This window comes from Glandiceps talaboti, chromosome 6, assembly GCF_964340395.1.
Source record: "Glandiceps talaboti chromosome 6, keGlaTala1.1, whole genome shotgun sequence".
NCBI classification, from domain to species: domain Eukaryota; kingdom Metazoa; phylum Hemichordata; class Enteropneusta; family Spengelidae; genus Glandiceps; species Glandiceps talaboti.
This window is the reverse complement of record NC_135554.1, coordinates 28,034,301-28,060,935: the sequence shown is the minus strand read 5'-3', so window position 1 is coordinate 28,060,935 and position 26,635 is coordinate 28,034,301. Positions and strand designations below refer to the sequence as shown.

Here is a 26,635-nt window from a genome sequence, read left to right as displayed (position 1 = left end):
GTATGAGTGTGTGTGTGTGTGTGTGTGTGTGTGTGTGTGTGTGTGTGTGTGTGTGTGTGTGTGTGTGTGTGTGTGTGTGTATGTATGTTTGCATATGGTAATCTCACCTTCTATCTTTGATATAGGAGTAATAGTGTCCAGCATTGGCCTGTCCACTGTGTACTACCACACCAACTAACTGATACATATCATCATAGTTTGAACTTCTAAAGCTTTTGTTTGTCTTCTCCTCAGTTTCGTTGTTGTTTTCAATGTTTTCTGTTTCTCTCCTAGCAACACCTTCCACAGTGTATGGCTCCATATCGAGTACCCATGGAAACTGGCAACAGATGAAAACACAAATTAACTTTTTTTCTTCATTTTTGAAAAAATGTACATGCCAACAAGTAGAAATTTGATTCAATGTCTATACCAGTAATCAATATTACACTATGGGTGCACTGCATTCAGCAATTACAAGATAACATTACAATATCCCAATATCTATAGATACTTATCTGGAGCTCAAATTTCAACAATTTGTCTCTATCTGGAGTGGAGTCATGATGGGTGAATGGCTAGCGTGACCGACTTGGAATCTACAGGTTGCAGGTTCGAGCCCCGTCGCTGCCTGCTGTTTGTTTCTGAGTGGCTAAAGTCCTTGGGCAAGATTTGAACCACGACTGTGCCTCAGTCAACCCAGCTGTATAACTGGGGACCTGGTAGGATGTAGGTTGCAATGTGAAGGCTTTAATCCTATGCGCTTAAATGGCTGCAATGGATTGTATGCTCCCCGGGGAGTTGAGGAAGACTAAAGGGCCGTTGTGCCATTCTGATCCGAGCCAGGGGTAATAATTGTAAAGTGCTTTGAGCACGGAGTGGGAAAGCGCTATATAAGAAACCAACATTATTATTATTATTATCTAACAGCATAGGTTTTTCCTATCTACTCCATTCTCCTCAAGCTTTGGCACTACTATGGTATTACTCAGTGGCAACCAACAAATTCACAGTTTATTTGGATTTATAAAAATCATTATTATTAACAATCTTACAATATATTGACAATAAAATTTACTCAATGCATTGGGTTTGTATTTGGCTGACAGCATAGCTAGTTATAATCTCAGTTATGTATCTCTAAATCAGTGTATTGGTTGATTTGAATAATGTACATACCTGGAAGTAGTCATCAAACTTCAATGCTCTGTTGGCTTCCCAGTCATAGCCAAATCTCTTTAGTTGTATGACAAGTACAGGTGGTAAGGTCTTGATACAAAGTCTCTTGATTGTATTCCTCTGAGGAGAAAAATAAATAGAGAAGAGCCTTTGGCTCAACAGTCTATCGAGTTTAAATAAAGTCTAATAATAATAATAATAATAATAATAATATATACGTCTAAACACCCCTGTATGATAGATAATGGATTAGTCTGACACTAGGAAACAATGGGGAGACATCAATTCGTGTGTATGTGGGGGCAGACAGGTGGCAAGGTTTTGATACAAAGTGTCTTGATTGTATTCCTCGGGGGGGGGGGGGGAATAAATATATGAGCACCCCTGTTTGATAGATAATGGTTGGTGGGTGGGGGACCATTTCACACGTCAGTAGTAGATTCTCAATATGTTCAATTCTTACCTTTTCTGAACATTTCTCACAGAAGTATGCATTGTCACCTTCAAGGATCTCTCCCCTCACAAACTGCTCCAGTGAACTCTCAAGATTTTGACTTTTCACCGTCAAGTTCAAAGCAAAGAATGGCTCTTCCCTTTCATACCTGTACACAAAGAGAACAATTTTATGATAGCTTTGAATATATATAGTAGGCTTTCTACATGAAAGAAGTGACAATTACAGTATGTGCATAAGCTGAAACAAAAGTTCAAACATTCTTACCTGTGAGGGCAGTCTTTACATATTTTCTGATCTGAAAATATTCCTTGGAACTTGGGTTTGAAGAGCTCCTTGTGATTTTGTTTCTGAAACAAAATGTATGTGTAAAATAAATATGAGCACCAATGGAGGTTTCAGTTTAAAAAGATAGACACATACTAACACTATTATTGTCACATGATGTAGACACATACTATTGAATGGATGTTGGTTTAATAATGCTTATAGTAGGGTAGCATTTCTGATGACTTCTATGATCTTGAAGTGTACACTTTGGGGACTTCCAGTGTTTACACTACCGTACACGCATCGTGAGTACAAGGTGAATATATCAGCACAACAGAAGCACTGTTACAACGTATCATCCACTTGTATAATCTACCACATTGAACAACAACAGCTTTAGTTTTGTGTCTATCTTAGTAATCTGAGAGCATTGTAGTGCAACATATTTCACAAAGTTCAACTATACTCCTAGTATGTCTTTATGAATTTAATGTCTGTTTATTTAATCTCCTCTGTATTATATGTTTACAAGTCCCCTTTGTTACTGGAAGTGTAGGCTAGTTCCTGACGGACCATATTCCATACTATGTTATCTTCATACTATACCATCTACTATCTAGTCAATCCCGTTAATACTCAAGGTGTTAATAATTATGGTTCAACTCCATAGTGGTTGAAGCGCAAACAAATGGCGCACGTCAGTAGTAATCCATCACAAACTGACGGGCTGTCATAAAGTTTGGAGTTTAACTTGTGGAGTAGAAGTACTAAACATTCACCTAAAACTTTGAGTTTAACTTGTGGAGTAGACCTCACCTTTAAGTATTCATCAAGTTGATCTGTTAAGTCTGTAAAGAATTCAAAGGCATCTTGTTGTTCCCTAACATTAACAGGTTGGCCCCATAGTTTGAAACACCTCCAGAATTTCTCAGGTACATGATACTGTAGTTTGCTCTCCATCAGATGACCAAACACTCTCTGGATCTGATAGAATACATTCTCTTCAGGGTTTTCAGGTACTTCAACACTCAATAACTCCTGCAGGTAAAAACAGTAATTGATGAGTCAAGTACAAACCACATTCACATTTAAAACCAGTGTTTTAGTTTGTGTCTATTTTACTCAGGTCTCACACTGAGATTTGTATAATATGTCTATCTTAGTCGAAACCCATTTTTTATCATTGTTATTCTTATTTATTCTTTTTAAAAGCGTTTTACCTTTGTTGAGACAATATTTCTACACAATTATAGAAGTGTAGTTGTCACTGGGAGGAATTTAAGTAATTAGTATGGTTTTAGAAATGCCCATACTGGAAAATATGTGAATTACAAGCGACCTATCGGTCAGAATAGCTCCGCTGTTTTTTTTTTTAATTTAATTTTTTATTTTGGTGACATGTAGAAGTGGTTCAGGTCTTCAGCTCTTCACTATGCAGTTTTGTTTTAGCGATGCAATAAATTGGTTAGTGGTTTCATATGATGTCTCACTACAAAACACATTTTACACAGAAGTTGGTAATGTATTGTACTTTTATACCATAGTCACCATTTTATGACAAAAATCTACTGTTATGAAAAATTGCACAAAATCTCAGAAAAAAATGACTGGGAAATGCACACAAGAAAAAGAAAAAAAGAGGATTTTGAGGTTGGCTATAAATAATTCCAGTGTCTTACAGCTGTAACCCTGGAAAATTTTAATGATGAATGAAATAAACTAGGGATCTAAAATAATTTTGAGGCAATTTAAATTTCAATTTTCTAACAAATTTACAAAGTCAACAACATTCAACTTGTACTAGTTGTGGTAGATATATATAGGGTAGAAATGTATTAATCGCCATCTTAGTTTCCGTACGGCGACAATCTCAAGTACCCGGAAGAGAGTCATTCTCAGCCATACGTTACAGTGGTAACACTCGTTCATGTTCGGTTACCTTTCACAAAGAAAACACAACGAAATGGTTGAAATGATCTTTTTTTTATTTCTTTTCATCACAATAACAAAATCTGCGTGATCAAAAGTGTTGTAAACTAAACCAGAAAGAATTATCGGACTGGCTAAACTTCCCGATGAACTGGAGTAAGGTCCTACTACTTCCAAGTAAGCCTCGATAGTACTATAGTACGTGAGAAAATCGTCTCAAACTAGCGATACAACTTTCAAAATATAACTTGACATGTCTTCATTTGTTAGAGTTATACAATTCAAGACGGGTTTTCACTCGAAAACAACAATTCTGTGAATAATGACACTCTGAACGCGGCGATTTCTCGGACGATGTTACCACTGTAACGTATGGCTGACAACGACTTGCTTCCGGGTTAGTCCCTCGTGCATACGGGTGGATTGTCGGCGATTAATACATACATCGTCTGATATTTTAATTCACAGTGTTTCTTGTGACCGGCGCCTGTCAGCAGACTCTGCCATTTTTTTCATCATTCCATTGTATTTAAACCTTGTACTTGACATTTCGCAATATTTATAATTCTCAACAAAATACCTCAACATGCCTCACTTCGCTCGTACTCAAAGCAGCCCCGCGCGGTATGATCACTGACACTGATGACATGATGAGAGAGAACCTTTTCGGATTTACATGTAAAACGGGGAAAGATACGCAAAACATAATGCAAAGTCTGAAGCCAAATTAAAGTTGTAATTATTTTAATTATTTTTACTTGCCAAATATTTGCATTTTGGAAAGGCAAGACACGTTCATGTCGTTTAACTTTACATGTGAACTGTCGGCCATAACTTCAACCGCATGCCTGGCATGCCCTTCCTTACGCAAGTTGTCTGAATTCTGGTTCACTGTCATTCCAAATTGCACGACAATATAGAATTAACCACAAGTTACATGTTATCTGAAAACATCACACTTTTATAGTGGGTCTGAAGTGTGATTTTAGTGAGTACCAAGAACGTCCTGTGTTGATACTCAAGATACTTGCTGTGGAAAATCGCTCGGTCAAATGAGGTCACCTACAGCTTCTGGTCGAATCAGGATAGAGTATGCAAATGAGGATGTTGCGGACTGGCTGATTATGTAGAAGGGTGCAGAATTGGATTTGAAGTTTACAACCCTGTTTCGAACAAACGCTTGTCATTTGGGCGCCCAATGCGTAGAATTATGACTATAGCACATATTACATTGCTTGTTTGAGTCAATAGTGTCTTTTGAAAAGTGGCAGTTTACTTAAAGTCTCGTCGACTGATTTCCAATATGGCGTCGGTCATTATGCTCATTAACATATTCATTTTTTTTTCAAATTACAAAAAAAAAATCATAAAAAATAAAAATGAGGATGTGCTGACTTGAAATTAACAAATCTGAGTAAGCTACCCCCTGCGCATCAACACGCCAGATATCAAAGCAATCTAATAAGAGGTTTTCAAGGAGTTGATGAAAATGACATTTTATGAAAAAAAATCATAAAAAATTGAAAATGGCACAGATCAACTTGGCATGAACAAATCTGAATAGCCTCCCCCCAGGGAACACGCACACCAAATATCGAAGAATTCCGACTGTCACTTCCGGAGTAGATAGTAAAAATATAAAAGTTTGACGGACACCTATGATTCACTCTACTCTCTATACCTCAATACCCACCTATACCTAAAGCTACGCTTTCAGCTTTCGCTGACAGCGGAGCTAATAAACATAACAAACAAAGCCTATCTGTAAAACATACAATCACACAGTCCTATCTATGACACATCAACAGCTACACACAGATGTGTTACACAAACACAGAGACAGTGGTATACAAACAAGACATACCTCTGGTAATTTTGGTGTCATATATAATTGCTGTATAACTGAGTTCATATAACATGTAGCACCTGCATTCTTTAAACCTACAAAGTGGTGACACGGCTTTCCAGCTACTGGTGGAAGATACTGGAATCAAGCAAAATAAATCATGTTTGTACCAATGCTATAGAAGGATTACAATGGTTGGACAACAATTTCATTCATGTATATAAACTTTCACTAAACAATACAGATAGAGTTGTTACATTCACAAGGGATGCATGTGTACATGAAAGATGTATCTAACTTATAGATATTTATCACATACCCCAGAAAAATGGGTTTTAGTGTTGAACACAATCTGACATCCATTCTCACTTGGTTTAAATTTGCCTTATTTGTTGTCTTTGCTGTGATTGTTGGCCTTGTGGATGATTTGACATTTGGGATTACCAAATCTATTCAGACATTAAATAGCTGATATCATCAGATTTCGGATATTACAATTTAGCTAGTAACTCTAATATGGAATAATTTCTTGGTTCATATGAAAGTGTTACACAGGTCTAGCTAAAATGAATGTACACAGGTCTAGCTAAAATGAATGCACACAGGTCTAGCTAAAATGAATGTATGTAGGTCTAGCTAAAATGAATGTACATAGGTCTAGCTAAAATGAACAAATACAAGAAACTTTATGAATTGTGTTAGACTGACCTCCCACTCTTTGGCTGATGATGGGTCTTGTTGGTGATGCATAGTGAGTATTTGTTTAGAGATCTCTAGTAAATTATCTAAACAGCCATCAGCTAGAACTACTAGAATTTCAAATGCAGCAGTTCGTGATTCTACAGTTGAACATCTGTAAAACAAGATAAGAAATGTTTGTTAAACTTATAGTCTGAGGTCATACAAGCACTGGTCCTATCATAACACTTTACAACTGTCTCTGTCTCTCTCTGTCTCTCTCTGTCTCTCTCTCTGTCTCTCTCTCTCTCTCTCTCTCTCTCTCTCTCTCTCTCTCTGACTCTCTCTCTCTCTCTCAGACTCTCTCTCTCTCTCTCCATCTGTCTGTATCTCTCCCTGTCTGTATGTCTGTCCATCTGTATGTATGTCTGTCTGTCTGTCTGTCTGTCTGTCTCTCTCCGTCTGTCTGTATCTCTCCCTGTCTGTATGTCTGTCTGTCTGTCTGTCTCTGTATTCATATCTAACTGTTATACAAATTCTTGACAGTCATCTGACCATTTTAGCTAGCAATCACATATTTGTTTTAATAAGTCATCTACTATTGTTATTATTGTTCTAAACCTATTCCTCACATTTTTTAGCCGATGTGTTTTTAAATGTCAGACATTTAACATGTGTGCATGGGGAAACAAAACAAAACATTGGATTTGAAAATTCCTGAATTCCATAAAGTGAAAGTAGATTACAGTAGTGTATATACATTCATTGGGAAATATTATTGTGCTTGGATTGGCTAAGAGTCATACAGTCACATGCTACATGGCATTCTAAAGGTTCAAATCTTGGAATTAGTGAATGGTGGGAAACATATTTCACCACTGTTATAGTATAGATCTGAAGTGTAAACTTACTTTGGTACAAAGTCCAGCGCAGATACTGGTTTTTGATTGCCTGTACCTACTAGAATCAGTTTAGAAGCTGGAAACAGAAACTCATTCAAAAGATTGCTAAGCAAAGTTTTACCTGCAATACAAAGAGAAATGTAAAAATATTAAATTCAGGATCAAGAAGTGTTACATTGTAGCCCAACTGCATGTATACAAATACTTTCAGCAGGTTTAATACTGAACAAATGATACATACATACATACATACATACATACATACATACATACATACATACATACATACATACATACATACATACATACATACGCATGCACACACACACGCACGCACGCACGCATACACACACACATACATACATACATACATACACACACACACACACACACACATATATACATACATACCTACATACATACACACCTATGTACAGACAGACAGACAATAATACTACACCTATATACCATTATATTAGTTCAGTTGTGCTAAAAACACAAAGCACTGTCAGCAGTCAATTTCAAGACTTACCAAATTTTCTCTTGTTGATTCCTTCACATGTAAATAAAGTCTTCATTAACTTAAGGTGCCCTGTTAGGAGAGTCTCCTCAGTCTCTCCATTATCATCATGTTCTGAGGGGTCAAAGTTGTCAAGCCATGCAATTTCATCATCTAACATTGAGGTACAGTTGATTTGGAGGTTTTTTTGTTCTGCACCTAAAAAGTACACAAACTGTAAATATCAATGGACATAATCTCCAAAACCAAATCAACTGTTATCTTAATCATAATTAACTCATAACTGTTATAATAATAATAATTATTAATTAATAATCCCCTATAAATCAACATATTTTTTGACAGAAAACATAACTTTTGAAAACATCACAGTTATGTAATTCCAATAATGTCTGTCTCACAAAAGTAAATGTTGTAGTTAACATCGATGAAATGTTGACAGAAAACATAACTCAAAATTGTTTAAACCTATTTATGTAAAAAATTGTGTTTCCAACCACCAAAACATGCCAATTACCAGTCAGTGTAAATAAAGACTAACAGCATAACACTACAATTCCTACAAATACTGTACACAACATATAATATTATTAGTTACTGATAAATAGATTGTCAATCTCCCTAGTAGTCGAACCTAGCTCTTAAACATCAGACAATTGTAGTACTTACTCGACAGACCCTCCAGTAGTCGACATCTAAGATCAAAGTACTGACTACATTGGCCTAGTAGCCTGCAAACAGAGAAAAGACACTTTACTGATAGCAGTGACAAATTCAAAATGGCCACTACTGACAGCAGTGACAAATCCAATATGGCCACTACTGATAGCAGTGACAAATCCAATATGGCCACTTCTGACAGCAGTGACAAATCCAATATGGCCACTACTGACAGCAGTGACAAATCCAATATGGCCACTACTGATAGCAGTGACAAATCCAATATGGCCACTTCTGACAGCAGTGACAAATCCAATATGGCCACTACTGACAGCAGTGACAAATCCAATATGGCCACTACTGATAGCAGTGACAAATCCAATATGGCTACTACTGATAGCAGTGACAAATCCAATATGGCCACTACTGATAGCAGTGACAAATCCAATATGGCCACTACTGATAGCAGTGACAAATCCAATATGGCCACTACTGATAGCAGTGACAAATCCAATATGGCTGCTACTGATAGCAGTGACAAATCCAATATGGCCACTACTGATAGCAGTGACAAATCCAATATGGCTGCTACTGATAGCAGTGACAAATCCAATATGGCCAATACTGATAGCAGTGACAAATCCAATATGGCTGCTACTGATAGCAGTGTTACTTGAAACATTCAACAAGAAGTGAAGCTGGCATAGAGCAAACATTTCTGGCACTGCTGAATAGGAGCACGTCTGTAACTCTTACCTCTGACTAGCTCCTCTAACATTGGAGCTTGTATTCCAAAGTGGTACTGGAGCTTTGAGTAGCACCTGTGTTAGATAATGACATGGGTGTTGCAACTCTACCCCTTTCTTTCGCACTTCAGTTCGACTGAGTGTGTCAAATTGTTCCAATGCTGCATTCCTAACATCGGCATTAGGAGAACCTAACAGAATGTCTATGATAAAATCACTACCAAAGGGAAGGTTATAGAATGAACCTGTAGAGATACAATAAACATGTCAGTTAACAACATGATAAACACTACAACAGAAATGGGGTGGCTGTTGCATTTTTGACTACAGTTTAGCCACATCACTTGTGTGAGTAAATGTATTTATTTGAAATAAATTTGTTTATTACCTATGCTTCTTTTGAATGTATCAATGGAATAATCCCACTTATTTACTTCAGCACAAACACTGCCACAGATAAATAATATACAGTATGTTTTGAACCAAAATAATATGAAGCTGGATGGTCTCAGAATGAGTCGCATTTACTGTTTATGAGCCTGTTGACAGTATCAAATACGGTCTCAGATTCACTCTGACTCATTCACTGTTTACAACCCCCTTTGAGAGTCTCAACAGCAGTCGCAAAGATGGTCGCACTTAGTGTTTATGAGACTCGCAGTTGTAGTCGCATTTACCCAGTTGAGGGGGTTATACATACCTGTCATATGTGAACAATATACAACCAGAATACAAACTACATTTGTACTCTGGCAATCACTATCTCAGTTTACTAAGTTAAACATAAATACAAACTAAAAACTATTGTTGCAACATGTTGATATCACAGATATTGAATAGATGTTAGTTTAATTGTACTCATGATAGAATGGAATTTCTGATAACATCCATCATCTTGAAGGGTGCATTTTTAGGGACTTCTAATGTGTACACAATCTTGATTACAGGGTTATTTATACCCACACAACAGAGGTACCACTATCACACACTTGTGTAATCTTCCACATCAAACAATAATAGTTTTACTGTATCTATCTCTTAAACTGAGACCTTGATTGTCAGAGTACATATAGGTAAAACATTGAGGGACTGTCGAATGACTGTGCTTATCATAGACATTTTATGTTCCCAAAGAACAATTTAAATAGATAAGAAACAGGCTTCCCACTGTGGGTGACAGACCACTCATGACAAATATGAACAACTCCACATTCCTGCCGACAAGCAGGCACTGTATGTGTACACACATATCACTAAACTTTGAATCAATACACTTGTATATGTGTCAAAATCTGAGCCTGCAATGAAAAAACTTTCAATAGCTTGTTTGTTCCAAGGATGATGTGTGTGTCTGTGTATCAGTAGGGGTTGGATGATGTTGTTTATATTTGTATTGAGCGGTCTGTGGGAAGCCTGTTTCTTATCTATCTAAATTGTTCTTAGGGAACGTAAAATGTGTATGATATGCACAGTCGTTCGGCAATCTCTGGATGTTTTACCTGTAAGTTTACAGTTCATTACCTTCTAGTGTCTCTTACCTAATAGATCTGTCCTGAGCTGTAGACATCTGACCAGTAGTTCCAGGGCTTCCCTTGCTATTCTAGAGTCTTTGTTAGATACTGCACTTTGTATTGCACATACACCAGGAAATAGAGACTGTATCTCACTCTGATCACTTGATGTGCTACCTGTACTTCCTATAGTAACAAAACAATTCAATATTCATAACTTCAACATGTGTAATACACATCTATTCACTTCAAAAAACAATTATGAATTTGTGTTCATATTGTTATTACATATGCATGTCCGTTCATTCCTAGGAGAGCATGTGTGTCCATGGTAACGAACTCAACTGACCAATGAACAGTAACACATTTCAAGTCTGGGTTTCACGGCAATCATGCATAATGTAGGTGATGAAAAATCAAGAAAAAAGACTCTCCCAAAGTTTATGAAAATGTGTTTATTTCCAGCAGTTGGGCATACAATTGTTTTATCAGATAATATATACATTTAAAAGGAGGACTTGTCTCTTTATAAGTAGTACATAAAACTAACAGTAGGTACATGTTTATTCATATTGTGAATTACCTGTACTACTGTGTCGACTCCTACGTCTTTCTGGTCCTATAGAAAATGAGACTCCGATACTATCTTTCATTAGACCAATGGGTTGTGATGAGCTGGCTAGGTGAATTCGACCAGCTGCTGCAGCCCACGTTAATCTCATGAAAGAAGTAATAGTGGCAGAGAAATCTGATACTGACATTGTCTGTGTGAAAAGCAATATAAAGAGAATGATAAATATCTCCATTATGTACATTATGAATGACTGAAGAGAATGATAAGTCTCTCCATTACGTACACTGAACATTCATACAGACACACGTTATTTATTTTGGTGCAGTTTGGTTGGTGATATAGAGCTTACCTAATTTGATCATTGGCTGATGATGAGCAGTTTGCTAAACTGTTTCAATACTTCTATTTGGCTGTGATTGGCTGGTGATAAGTAGTTTGCTCTATTCAGCTCTTTGATTGGCTGTTGATCAGAAGTTTGCTAAATTTTACCTGAATAGATAACTTTGCAGCTGAAGGGATTTCATGGGTAACACTTTCTAATTCTTTGTTATTCTTCTCTGTAGATGATGTATTCTTGGATGGTGAACTGGAGTAACTCTTTACAGGTGATGCACTGCTAGTTGCACAACTGGTAGTATCCATGGCATCGTCATGGAGTGCTGTCTCACTTGGACTATGTCCCATTAGACTTTGACCGCATAGTAAAAACCTAGCATGAAAAAACAAAAAATGAATTTGCAAAAAAATATGGGAATATTTGTCTCTAATTTGTAGTAAGGGGTAAGGGGTGCGTCTTTTCAGTATCTGTTTTTGACTTGTGGTGACACTTAAGGCCCCTTAGGTCACTCATATTTATTATATCAAGTAAAAGCCAAGTTGTACACAGACTGAGAGTATTGTACACAGACACAAACAGAAAATACAGTTATTCTTTCTACATCATGACAGTACACTTTTACGTCATTGGTTGTAATGCTCAATAGGGAAATCTAATTTACTTCCTAACTTTCCTAATTTAGCAAAGGTACAATCACAATATCACCCTACATTTGATTCATTCAGCAGAAAAATATGAATGAAAGGGTTTTCTCACTACTAGGCTTTGTCTCATAGAAAGAAGACAATTTGTAATATGTCACTGATATTTTAGTTGGCTAAATGAAGACAACTTTCAGGAAATATAATGTGCAAGTGTCAATATACAATATAGCCTTGTGGTAAGAATAACTACTCACCTTGCTAGCAGTAAACTTAGCCTTGTCTGATCTTAGCCTTGCTGTGGTAAGAACATTATAACTACTCACCTTGCTAGCTGTAACTTAGCCTTGTCTGATCTTAGCCTTGCTGTACTAAGAACATTATAAGTACTCACCTTGCTAGCTGTAAACTTATAGAGTAACAGCCTTGTCTAGTTGCATAATCTACATCACTAGGTATAGCATCTTTTTGTAAGACATTTACAACTAAATTCAGGCCACCAGCATTCAAGAAGTTTTCACAGAAAACTTTGGAATTTGATGAGGTCATGTCTTGAACTGCTGGCATTAGTTTACCACTTAAAACCTGCAAAATAGTTCAGTTAAAGAGAGAAAGTATTTTATTTTCCATAATTTCCTCAATGTCTTTTACAAAAATTCAATTTGATAGATAGGACAATGTTACTGGATACAAATTTCATATTCAGCCATAAGTGAACATTTTTAAGTAAAACTCCTAAAATTCAACATTTCAATACAACCACATGATCTATATTTGAGATATCCCCTGGTACATTTTAGATTTTATTTAGCCTGTTTACAGAGAAATCACAGAGAAAAATTTAGAAAAATGTAACGGTCACAAATAAGTGATATGCAACAAAAAAAGTGTCCAGGAGATTTAGCTGTGTATGAGAGATTGATGTAATCACACAGACACGGACACAGACACAGACACACACATACGCACACACACACTCACACTCACACTCACACACACACACACACACACACACACACACACACACACACACACACACACAGCCAATTCCTTGTTAACGGCATTTCATTTGCAGGTACTGGAATTTGCTGAAAACAACTTTCAAATTTCAATTGTTCCCCTAAAACGTCTCATATAGATATAATAATCAATTAGTCAGTCTAACCAATGTAAGAACAATGTTCAGTGAAGACTGTTGTAAAAAAAGTTATTGTCAAATATAGACATTGGTTTTTGTTGACTTTTACTGCAGTTAGGCTTGTTTTTACAACACACACATATTGATTCTGCACAGAGTTACAGAGAACGATCTGCTCATCACTTTACTCTGCAGTCAAGAACGTCCTTGTAAGTGATGCAAGTTAGGACTATATGTATGTATGTATGTATGTATGTATGTATGTATGCATGTGTGTCAATACAGTGTACAGATAATATAACATTCAACTTTTATTTAATATAGCCAATTTTCCTTACCTCTAGATTGTACAGGACTCGGAAAGCTGACATTCCTTGACTCTTAGGATTAAAAAGATTCTCTAGAATTGTCTTTGGTGAATTTTCATTTAGTGTGGAATTGCCATCATCTGAAGTTGATGTATTATCATCAGCCTTTGAAAAAAAATATTAAAGAAAAAATATCACATTATCACTGTATACTTCCAGATCTACCCACTGACTGTAATGTATCTAGAACTGATGGGTCTAAAATCTAACACAGACTGGTATACTTACAGATCTACCCACTGACTCTAATGTCTCTAGAACTGGTGGGTCTAAAATCTAACACAGACTGGTATACTTACAGATCTACCCACTGACTCTAACGTCTCTAGAACTGATGGGTCTAATATCTAACACAGACTGGTATACTTACAGATCTACCCACTGACTGTAATGTCTCTAGAACTGATGGGTCTAATATCTAACACAGACTGGTATACTTACAGATCTACCCACTGACTGTAATGTCTCCAGAACTGGTGGGTCTAAATTCTAACACAAACTGGTATACTTACAGATCTACCCACTGACTCTAACGTCTCTAGAACTGATGGGTCTAAAATCTAACACAGACTGGTATACTTACAGATCTACCCACTGACTGTAATGTCTCTAGAACTGATGGGGCTAAAATCTAACACAGACTGGTATACTTACAGATCTACCCACTGACTCTAATGTCTCTAGAACTGATGGGTCTAAAATCTAACACAGACTGGTATACTTACAGATCTACCCACTGACTGTAATGTCTCTAGAACTGATGGGTCTAAAATCTAACACAGACTGGTATACTTACAGATCTACCCACTGACTCTAATGTCTCTAGAACTGATGGGTCTAAAATCTAACACAGACTGGTATACTTACAGATCTACCCACTGACTGTAACGTCTCTAGAACTGATGGGTCTAAAATCTAACACAGACTGGTATACTTACAGATCTACCCACTGACTCTAATGTCTCTAGAACTGATGGGTCTAAAATCTAACACAGACTGGTATACTTACAGATCTACCCACTGACTGTAATGTCTCTAGAACTGATGGGTCTAAAATCTAACACAGACTGGTATACTTACAGATCTACCCACTGACTGTAATGTCTCTAGAACTGATGGGTCTAAAATCTAACACAGACTGGTATACTTACAGATCTACCCACTGACTCTAATGTCTCTAGAACTGGTGGGTCTAAAATCTAACACAGACTGGTATACTTACAGATCTACCCACTGACTCTAATGTCTCTAGAACTGGTGGGTCTAAAATCTAACACAGACTGGTATACTTACAGATCTACCCACTGACTGTAATGTCTCTAGAACTGATGGGGCTAAAATCTAACACAGACTGGTATACTTACAGATCTACCCACTGACTCTAATGTCTCTAGAACTGGTGGGTCTAAAATCTAACACAGACTGGTATACTTACAGATCTACCCACTGACTGTAATGTCTCTAGAACTGATGGGTCTAAAATCTAACACAGACTGGTATACTTACAGATCTACCCACTGACTCTAATGTCTCTAGAACTGATGGGTCTAAAATCTAACACAGACTGGTATACTTACAGATCTACCCACTGACTCTAATGTCTCTAGAACTGATGGGTCTAAAATCTAACACAGACTGGTATACTTACAGATCTACCCACTGACTCTAATGTCTCTAGAACTGATGGGTCTAAAATCTAACACAGACTGGTATACTTACAGATCTACCCACTGACTGTAATGTCTCTAGAACTGATGGGTCTAAAATCTAACACAGACTGGTATACTTACAGATCTACCCACTGACTCTAATGTCTCTAGAACTGATGGGTCTAAAATCTAACACAGACTGGTATACTTACAGATCTACCCACTGACTCTAATGTCTCTAGAACTGGTGGGTCTAAAATCTAACACAGACTGGTATACTTACAGATCTACCCACTGACTCTAATGTCTCTAGAACTGATGGGTCTAAAATCTAACACAGACTGGTATACTTACAGATCTACCCACTGACTCTAATGTCTCTAGAACTGATGGGTCTAAAATCTAACACAGACTGGTATACTTACAGATCTACCCTGCACTGACTGTAATGTCTCTAGAACTGGTGGGTCTAAAATCTAACACAGACTGGTATACTTACAGATCTACCCACTGACTGTAATGTCTCTAGAACTGGTGGGTCTAAAATCTAACACAGACTGGTATACTTACAGATCTACCCACTGACTCTAATGTCTCTAGAACTGGTGGGTCTAAAATCTAACACAGACTGGTATACTTACAGATCTACCCACTGACTCTAATGTCTCTAGAACTGGTGGGTCTAAAATCTAACACAGACTGGTATACTTACAGATCTGCCCACTGACTCTAATGTCTCTAGAACTGATGGGTCTAAAATCTAACACAGACTGGTATACGTACAGATCTACCCACTGACTGTAATGTCTCTAGAACTGGTGGGTCTAAAATCTAACACAGACTGGTATACGTACAGATCTACCCACTGACTCTAATGTCTCTAGAACTGGTGGGTCTAAAATCTAACACAGACTGGTATACTTACAGATCTGCCCACTGACTCTAATGTCTCTAGAACTGATGGGTCTAAAATCTAACACAGACTGGTATACGTACAGATCTACCCACTGACTGTAATGTCTCTAGAACTGGTGGGTCTAAAATCTAACACAGACTGGTATACTTACAGATCTACCCACTGACTCTAATGTCTCTAGAACTGGTGGGTCTAAAATCTAACACAGACTGGTATACTTACAGATCTACCCACTGACTCTAATGTCTCTAGAACTGATGGGTCTAAAATCTAACACAGACTGGTATACTTACAGATCTACCCACTGACTCTAATGTCTCTAGAACTGATGGGTCTAAAATCTAACACAGACTGGTATACTTACAGATCTACCCACTGACTCTAATGTCTCTAGAACTGGTGGGTCTAAAATCTAACACAGACTGGTATACTTACAGATCTACCCACTGACTCTAATGTCTCTAGAACTGGTGGGTCTAAAATCTAACACAGACTGGTATACTTACAGATCTACCCACTGACTGTAATGTCTCTAGAACTGATGGGTCTAAAATCTAACACAGACTGGTATACTTACAGATCTACCCACTGACTCTAATGTCTCTAGAACTGGTGGGTCTAAAATCTAACACAGACTGGTATACTTACAGATCTACCCACTGACTCTAATGTCTCTAGAACTGGTGGGTCTAAAATCTAACACAGACTGGTATACTTACAGATCTGCCCACTGACTCTAATGTCTCTAGAACTGATGGGTCTAAAATCTAACACAGACTGGTATACGTACAGATCTACCCACTGACTGTAATGTCTCTAGAACTGATGGGTCTAAAATCTAACACAGACTGGTATACTTACAGATCTACCCACTGACTCTAATGTCTCTAGAACTGGTGGGTCTAAAATCTAACACAGACTGGTATACTTACAGATCTACCCACTGACTCTAATGTCTCTAGAACTGGTGGGTCTAAAATCTAACACAGACTGGTATACTTACAGATCTACCCACTGACTCTAATGTCTCTAGAACTGATGGGTCTAAAATCTAACACAGACTGGTATACTTACAGATCTACCCACTGACTCTAATGTCTCTAGAACTGATGGGTCTAAAATCTAACACAGACTGGTATACTTACAGATCTACCCACTGACTCTAATGTCTCTAGAACTGGTGGGTCTAAAATCTAACACAGACTGGTATACTTACAGATCTACCCACTGACTCTAATGTCTCTAGAACTGATGGGTCTAAAATCTAACACAGACTGGTATACTTACAGATCTACCCACTGACTCTAATGTCTCTAGAACTGGTGGGTCTAAAATCTAACACAGACTGGTATACTTACAGATCTACCCACTGACTCTAATGTCTCTAGAACTGATGGGTCTAAAATCTAACACAGACTGGTATACTTACAGATCTACCCACTGACTCTAATGTCTCTAGAACTGATGGGTCTAAAATCTAACACAGACTGGTATACTTACAGATCTACCCACTGACTCTAATGTCTCTAGAACTGGTGGGTCTAAAATCTAACACAGACTGGTATACTTACAGATCTGCCCACTGACTCCAGTGCTTCTAGAACTGATGGGTCTAAAATCTAACACAGACTGGTATACTTACAGATCTGCCCACTGACTCCAGTGCTTCTAGAACTGATGGGTCTGTGGGTATCAGCATTAGTAGACTCCTAACTCTACTTCTAATTCTGTTATAACAAAAATTAGAAATACAGAATATTATCTATCGATGTCAAATTATACAAACTAGTTATGCATGTGTGTTAATCACTTTAAAGCTGCACTATAGCTGGAACTGGAACTTTTTAAACCTATTTTGTTAGAAATAATTGACTTACTCAAAATATTGTACACTCTGAATGGTATTGAATTACCTGTGGGTAAATGACTTTGCATAATTAGCTACATGTATTATACACATAATATGGTAAATAAATAAAATTTATTTGATTTTTAGGCCCGCACCCAAAAATCCATGCCCGTATGCAATAACAATTTTGAAATGTTACTGTAATACTTCTAAATACAATCAATCACTCATAAACATGTACAATGTCTAATTGTTTGTATTAATAACAAATTTTAATTAATACGTTGTTGGTTGTCTGATAAAAAGTGCAGTTTTAACAACAGTATAACAGTAGATGACTAACAAGTTTCCAAATTTCTGAAAATGTTTCGGAGAGAAAACTGAAGACATATGTTCAAGTTTAGATTGTGTCTCTTTCATTGCCATTGAATTTAACATTGTTTAGGATATTACTGATGTACAAATTACTTTAGACTTATTGATACACACTTCAATATCTACAATTTCAATAAATTCTATTTTTAAATTATATACACTTTACACACACACACACACACATAGTGACTATCAAACATGAACATGCAAATATCCATATCAATCTGTATCAAAATAAACCACAATTCACATTATTAACATTTCAATATATTTCCCATAAGGCAACATTCAAGATGGCCTACAGTGCTCACTTTGGTTCATCTAGTTCTGCTAACTGATACAGCATCTCAAACGCCTGTCCTCCAATTGCCATGACAACACCAGGTAACATCTTCTCTGTTTCCGAGGCATAGGATTGTCTTCGGCTTTGTTCTAAGTTACCTGCCTCTTCTATCCTTAGAGCATCCTGAATGTAAACACAAACATAGGGTCATTGAAGCTGCTCTACTCTTACCAAAATGTCCTATAGGATTCCTATAGAATTCCAAGATACCTCATGGATTCCTATAGGACCATCGTGTTCATCAAATTCCATTTCTTGTGGTGGCTTGGCTATGGACAAAATAACAAACGCTTGCCCCCACCCCAACCCCCACCCCCCAACCCCAAAGTGTCTTGTTTAATCATTGATCCTACCCCCTCCAAGATATAAGGTTTAATCCATCAAACCAAATCAGAGCTGTTCTATAAGTTACAATCTGATCATAGTTAAAATCTGATTTCGTCATTTACCTCCTACTTTTCTTTACGTTTGTCCATTGCTTTTGTTCTATGAATGCTTTGTACCTATACAAATATTTTGGTTTTGACCAATTGATACCATATACGCATTTGCTGACAATCATGTGTGTATGTCGTCAACTGGTCAAAACCTTGGGGTACACAATCCCCAGGAGGAGGGGGATTTATTGCTTAATTATAGATACCTACCTCATCAGCTCTACTCTGAGGTGATGGTCCAGATATATTGGTTTTCACAATAAGTAATTGTTCATCTTCAAAAAATAGTTGTTGTAATAGTTTCTGGTCTTTGGAAGGCATTAACTGATGAGAAATCAAGATATTTATAGACCAATGTTTAAGAGTCTATCAAGTTGTAACTCATCACAACAGGATGTGTCCATTTTCAATTTTTGAACCTTTGATTTTGATTTTAGCTGAAAACAGACTTTGATTTGTGATTATTACACTAGAACCCTATTGATGTCCAATTTTCAATTCATTTTTTTTGCAAGACAAGCAAAAGGATTACATAATAATAATAATAATAATAACAATAATTACTTTCGTCATGAAAAACATGAAATGTCCTTTGCATTGACAGGAACTACATAGCCACATAGTTTACATTTACTCATCGACAAATAATAAATCTATGTAAGTAAAGATTACAATATTTACAAATAAATCTATTTAGCAGCAATTACATTAATGAGTTGATTGATCTTGGCATGAAACAAAATTTAAACCTGTCTTCACAGTAAACATGAACGTGATATTTTGTAGAATTTCCAACACCAGTGTGTAAATACTAGTATACATGTATTTCAGTTAAACTAATCAGCCTTCTTCAGCTTTTATTATATTTGGTCAAGTTGGCATCACTGAACCGTGTACAAGAACAGTGGAAGCTAAAATATATCCTAGGTAAATTATTAATATATGCTATGAGTTCGGATCTACTACAAAATATAATCCAGAACAAGAAAACAACATTTTTAGTATTATTACTTTGAAAGAAAACTGTGTTTACTTACCACTTTGTCATTAGTAGCTATCTGGACATTTTCTGTTGTGGTTTTGAGATGATCAGCTATCTTTTCCCTCACACTCCTCAAGGTTTCATTTGTGTGACCCTACCAAGAAAATAAACATGTAAACAAATTTACATTTGAAATATACAATCATTTTGTGACCCTACCAAGAAAATAAACATGTAAACAAATTTACATTTGAAATATACAATCATTTTGTGACCCTACCAAGAAAATAAACATGTAAACAAATTTACATTTGAAATACACAATCATTTTGTGACCCTACCAAGAAAACAAACAAGTAAACAAATTTACATTTGAAATATACAATTATACCAAGAAAACAAACATGTACACATTTTTACATTTGTTGTGAGAAACAATTACTACCAAAATTAAGTAACTTTTGAGTTTCAATTAGGTGGCATGGTGTTTTTTACATCCCACACGAGATTTATTGTTACAAATGACATACAAAGTTACATTTCATTTCACTGTATTAAACAAAAACTGATTTGTGTTTGAACCTTCCTTGTCTCATGTTGACAGTAATGTTGATTTGTATATACAATGAGATAAAGTACAACATTTTATAAGCAGTTTGCACTCTCAGTGTCTGTATTTTGTGTGTGTTGTGTAACTAAAAATATTGTGTGGGATGTGAAAAACATAATGCTGCCTACTGAAATCCTACAGTGACTTAATTTTAGTAGTATCTGACAGAGCTATTATAGAGAAAGTTCACAGTTACGATAATACCTCACTTTCACTTCACAACATTACAGTAAGGCAATATGTTCAAGTTTCAGTGTATTAACACACCATAATCATAAAGTCTTCTTTGGGTATTTCACAAATACTTAATGTACTAACTCACTAGTAACAGAATATACTAATTTTAGTATACATATATCAACTCACCATAATCATAAAGTCTTCTTTGGGTATTTCACATATACTTAATTTACTAACTCACTAGTAACAGAATATACTAATTTCAGTATACATATATCAACTCACCATAATAGCAAAGTCTCCTTTGGGTGTTTCACAATTACAATGCATTACTATTGGCTGGCCTTGGAATGATCCTCCATGGGGTAAGATAGTACGAGATGATGAATGATTGTCTTCAACTGTAGTTACATATCTCTCAGCTAACAACAATAGTCTCTCTATAATCAGCATCTTAGCAGACCTAAATAACCAGACACATGACAGTGATCAATCATCAACATCTTAACAGACCTAAATAACCAGACAAATGACAGTGATCAATAATCAATATCTTAACAGACCTAAATAACCAGACACATGACAGTGATCAATTATCAACATCTTAACAGACCTAAATAACCAGACACATGACAGTGATCAATCATCAATATCTTAGCAGACCTAAATAACCAGACACATGACAGTGATCAATTATCAATATCTTAGCAGACCTAAATAACCAGACACATGACAGTGATCAATTATCAACATCTTAACAGACCTAAATAACCAGATATATGACAGTGATCAATCATCAACATCTTAACAGACCTAAATAACCAGATATATGACAGTGATCAATTATCAATATCTTAACAGACCTAAATAACCAGATATATGACAGTGATCAATCATCAACATCTTAACAGACCTAAATAACCAGACACATGACAGTGATCAATTATCAATATCTTATAATAACAGACCTAAATAACCAGATATATGACAGTGATCAATCATCAACATCTTAACAGACCTAAATAACCAGACACATGACAGTGATCAATCATCAATATCTTAACAGACCTAAATAACCAGACACATGACAGTGATCAATCATCAATATCTTAGCAGACCTAAATAACCAGACACATGACAGTGATCAATCATCAATATCTTAGCAGACCTAAATAACCAGACACATGACAGTGATCAATCATCAATATCTTAACAGACCTAAATAACCAGACACATGACAGTGATCAATCATCAATATCTTAGCAGACCTAAATAACCAGACACATGACAGTGATCAATTATCAATATCTTAACAGACCTAAATAACCAGACACATGACAGTGATTAATCATCAATATCTTAACAGACCTAAATAACCAGACACATGACAGTGATCAATCATCAACATCAGATCTTCAAAGTTCATCTACTCTATTTGAAATTCTGTGTGACAGCTTATTTTGCTTGCTAGCTTAGCTTGTTACATTCTCTCTGTAATCTGTAGACTGTTCTGTGCATCTACATTTTTGTAACACCCCCCCCCCCAAAAATTTTTTCTGTATTTTGTGTGAAGATATATCCCTATATAGTCAGGGTTGTTTTACAGCTAGCAGTTCAAATTAAAGAAAGTGAATACAAACATGTAGAATTTTCTGAGTCATTTTCAAATTTGACTGAATCATGAAAGAAAGGGAGAATAAATTATTCATTTATATGCATGCTCAGGTTTCTCACTTGCGAACACATGTAATGATCACAAGGGAGCTCACACTAAGACAAAAGATCTGAATGTTCAATCTAGAAAGCAACATACATTTGTATTTATACAGTAATATATGCATTGTCCTTTCTGCCAAGTTGACATGAAATCACTTTATGCATACTTGAGGATGACTGTCTGTACAACAGAATCCAATTCTGTGAAGTTGTATCAACTAATGGCCAACAAACCAGTGTCCCTCACCTTGATGGACTCGCCATGGAAGCCACTTCTGGTATAGTTGCAGCAGTCAGTGTTCTAGTAGCTCTATTGATAGCAACTGCCAGTGCTGATCCACCTAATGTGATCATAGCCTCTTCTAATTTTTTGTAACATTCTGTGATGAATTTTTTATGAAGACTAACAGGATCCTAAAACACAATACACAAACACAGGGGTAATGTCTTACTGTATTCTCTTGTCAGCTTTTAAATGAATAATCTAAGAGAAATTTACCTAGTGGTAATTTTTCATGAAAAGTGGGGGTCTTTCATTTGCATGGAAGCTGTCCCAATTTAAATTGTACATTTTAAAATTTAGTAATAGGTAAAAACAAAAATTTTGAAAGATTGCAATATTTACTGGTTTACAGACTGAAGTAAATTATCTTACTGACCCACCCTCTGTAATGTCTATGTACATATGTATGCATATTGCAGTCTGGTAGTCAGGAAATGTTAAACACTGTGCAACACCCCCCCCCCCACCCACCCACCCACCCACCCACCCACCCACCCACCCACCCACCCAGACACCCACCCACCCACCCATCCAAACAGCAATACTATTACCATACAATCGATATCTAATGAAAAGAAAATCACCCAAACCCAACTCTAAACAAACAACCCCTTACCCCCATCCCACTAATACCATACAATCAGCATTTTATGAAAAGAAAATCACTCAACCCCAACTCTAAACAACCCCCTCCCCCCATCCCCACAGAATCACTAATAGTACCATACAATCGGCATCTAACGAAAAGAAAATCACCCAAACCCAACTCAAAACAAACCCCCCCCCCCCCCCCCCCCCACCACTAATACCATGGACTCTGCATTTAATGAAAAAAAAATCACCCATACCCACCTATAAACAAAGACTTTGATATTTACCTTTTTAAGTTTTGGTGATAAATTGCTATAACACATATGTAGTAAATGTCTAATGGCAATGTTAGCAATCTCTTCATTGGGTGTCTCTAGTGCTATCTGCCACATGTATTCTATACCATATAGCTCTAATTTATCAACAACCTAGGTGAACAAGTAGAAGGACAAAAAAAGAAGAAGAAATAAACGCATTTGATTAAGAAAACATATATTAGTGAACTGTATAAATACAAAAAGGTTGCCAAATTATTTCAAATGTTATGGGTATGAAAATTGGAATTAGAAAGATGGGAACAGAAATCAAAAATCTAAATTTTCAGTCAGTAGTAAAAGGTAAAAAAAAAGAAGGTATTAACACATGAAATGCTATAATCTTTCCGAAGTTTTTCACACAAAAGTCTTCCCAAGCAACAAATTTACTTAAAGTCTATAGTAGCGACATTTAATCTAATGGAACACCATCTCCTGCCACACATGATACCCCCCCCCACCCCCCCACCCCCCCACCTCCTCCACAACAAAATATAAGAGGAAGTTAACCAGCTTTCTTACAGTCAAGCCATTGATTTTCAAAAGAATATCATCCTAAGAATGTGGGCATTGTACTTGAAAATAAAGTAAAATCAACCATTGAACATTGAGGGCGCTATACTTACAAATGATGACCCTGCACTCTTTCGAAGTCTGTGATCATATAAATTGACATTTTCAAAGAATGCTTTGATGCAAGCAAATCCTCTCATAGTCAATTTTGCTGGATCAAGTTTCAAAAGTTTCTGTGAAAACATTTGTTGTTGTGTTTCAGCTTCGAGATCACAAAGGCCCTTGGTGAACCAATCAACACAAGTCTAGAAGGAATCAGAAGAGAGATTACATAAGCTGACACCTAACAAAATATTATGTTTGAATAATAAGATCCTTCCACGTGTAAGAAACACAATCTGAGTTTATAACCTTTCTAACTTGGGTGAAAATTCTTACACAAAACCTTGATTAAATCTAGCATAATGTTGATGTTGCATACACTGAATGCATATCATGCCAGAATCCTACATCATTTCATGATCATTGTTGACTATTTTACATTTTTGTTTCCATTTCACTCACTGGGATAATGTACTTACCTCCCTATCCACTTCACAAGCATCAGGGTTGGCAACTAAACAGTCCCAAATATCTCTTGCTCTGTGCCATGGTAAATACAACATGCCTTCTTGTAGAATGAAAGCTAGAAATCTTAGATGACAGATAACAAACTGAAACAAATGAACATGCAACTGTCAGATTTTTTGTACAGAATACGAACTGCCATAAACACATGATTAAAGACAGGCATACAGCCAATCAACATGTGGAGTATGTATTGGTCTCTACGCGGTAGTATCAAACATAGCCAGTCAACATGTGGAGTTTCATATTGGTCTCTACGTGGTAGTATCAAACATAGCCAGTCAACATGTGGAGTTTCATATTGGTCTCTACGTGGTAGTATCAAACACAGCCAGTCAACATGTGGAGTTTCATATTGGTCTCTACATGGTCGTATCAAACACAGCCAGTCAACATGTGGAGTTTTGTATTGGTCTCTACGTGGTCGTATCAAACACAGCCAGTCAATACTAACTTGCAATAGATTGTACCATTTAAGCAATTGTACAATACATGCAATTTTAATGCATGCAGTTTTGAGCTGTATCCTAGCACAGAAGTACTGTTCATTCAGTGTAATTTTGACCACAAGTTCTTGTTTTTGTTTTTTTCTGTTTGCGCTTTCTTCTATTAAAATTCACTTTAAAATAAAGTTGCTGTTAATTTTTCAATTTGTCATATACTCACCTCATAATGTGTATAGCGACTGTCAACCACTGTATCAGGAGATAGTGGGCAATCATTAGCAGATGCAGCATTTACGGCTAACTTGTGACTTCTTACCAGACTCTGTGTCACCAATTTAACCACTTCATAACTTTTATTCAATTCATGGAGTATGCCCTACAGATGAAAGTACAATCACATGTACATTCACTTCCGACAAAATTCAAAATACTCATAATATGAAGGTCTGAATATAAAGATAGGAGTATGAGTTTCAGTCAGTTGATGGCCTTTTTTCTCTCTCTTTGTTTTATTCCCATCTTTATCATTTGTCTACAAGCAGCAACCCAATTATAGCCAACACTTTCGTATATTAACAAGCTTTGAAAGCAAGCCAGATTGTTGTAACTTATATTTCACTTCAGTATAAAACATTTCCACTCTTTACCTAAACACACTGATACTCACTGCTATCCTAGTACATGTATGTCATTCCATCTGGCCATGTTTTATTGAGATGTTATTAAGTTCAAACTCAACCATGCACTGAACTAAGTGCAGTAATATAAACAGGTGACTGCATGAATTTGTTTCTCAACCATAGAATCTTAGCTTTAAAAGTACATACTAACCTTCTCTTTGTGATAGGTTTGTTTTACAATACTTCTGGTGATATGGTGTAATTGTCTAAAAGCTGGCACAACCCAAAAACCCTGTTTGAATGAAATGAAGAAAAATGTTTTGAACTTAGTTGATTCTTTTGAAGATACTTCATGGAAGTACTATTAGCAAGAAGGATGGCATGATTTTTTAAAGGGAATATTGATAACATAGTGAAGTGCACTGTTTATAAAATTTGACATACATGTATGG

At 36.3% G+C, this 26,635-nt stretch overlaps 1 protein-coding gene across 1 annotated transcript in view; it reads right to left on the bottom strand.

Annotated features, from left to right (window-relative positions):
• LOC144436142 (ubiquitin carboxyl-terminal hydrolase 24-like) overlaps positions 1-26,635 on the bottom strand; it is a 60,969-nt gene that overhangs the window by 16,533 nt on the left and 17,801 nt on the right. The window contains exons 12-38 of the mRNA XM_078124844.1: positions 26,395-26,475; positions 25,784-25,939; positions 25,072-25,203; positions 24,604-24,795; positions 23,951-24,091; positions 23,037-23,203; positions 21,359-21,536; positions 20,339-20,437; positions 19,512-19,625; positions 18,833-18,987; positions 17,940-18,024; positions 13,703-13,837; positions 12,621-12,811; positions 11,738-11,957; positions 11,258-11,438; positions 10,702-10,860; positions 9,174-9,408; positions 8,427-8,488; positions 7,770-7,955; positions 7,247-7,358; positions 6,366-6,510; positions 5,676-5,795; positions 2,699-2,920; positions 1,880-1,962; positions 1,622-1,760; positions 1,159-1,278; positions 108-319 (exon numbers count right to left, since the gene is read on the bottom strand). Of these exons, the coding sequence (XP_077980970.1) occupies positions 108-319; positions 1,159-1,278; positions 1,622-1,760; positions 1,880-1,962; positions 2,699-2,920; positions 5,676-5,795; positions 6,366-6,510; positions 7,247-7,358; positions 7,770-7,955; positions 8,427-8,488; positions 9,174-9,408; positions 10,702-10,860; positions 11,258-11,438; positions 11,738-11,957; positions 12,621-12,811; positions 13,703-13,837; positions 17,940-18,024; positions 18,833-18,987; positions 19,512-19,625; positions 20,339-20,437; positions 21,359-21,536; positions 23,037-23,203; positions 23,951-24,091; positions 24,604-24,795; positions 25,072-25,203; positions 25,784-25,939; positions 26,395-26,475 (4,022 nt within the window). The remainder of the gene's footprint in view (positions 1-107; positions 320-1,158; positions 1,279-1,621; positions 1,761-1,879; positions 1,963-2,698; positions 2,921-5,675; positions 5,796-6,365; positions 6,511-7,246; positions 7,359-7,769; positions 7,956-8,426; positions 8,489-9,173; positions 9,409-10,701; positions 10,861-11,257; positions 11,439-11,737; positions 11,958-12,620; positions 12,812-13,702; positions 13,838-17,939; positions 18,025-18,832; positions 18,988-19,511; positions 19,626-20,338; positions 20,438-21,358; positions 21,537-23,036; positions 23,204-23,950; positions 24,092-24,603; positions 24,796-25,071; positions 25,204-25,783; positions 25,940-26,394; positions 26,476-26,635) is intronic.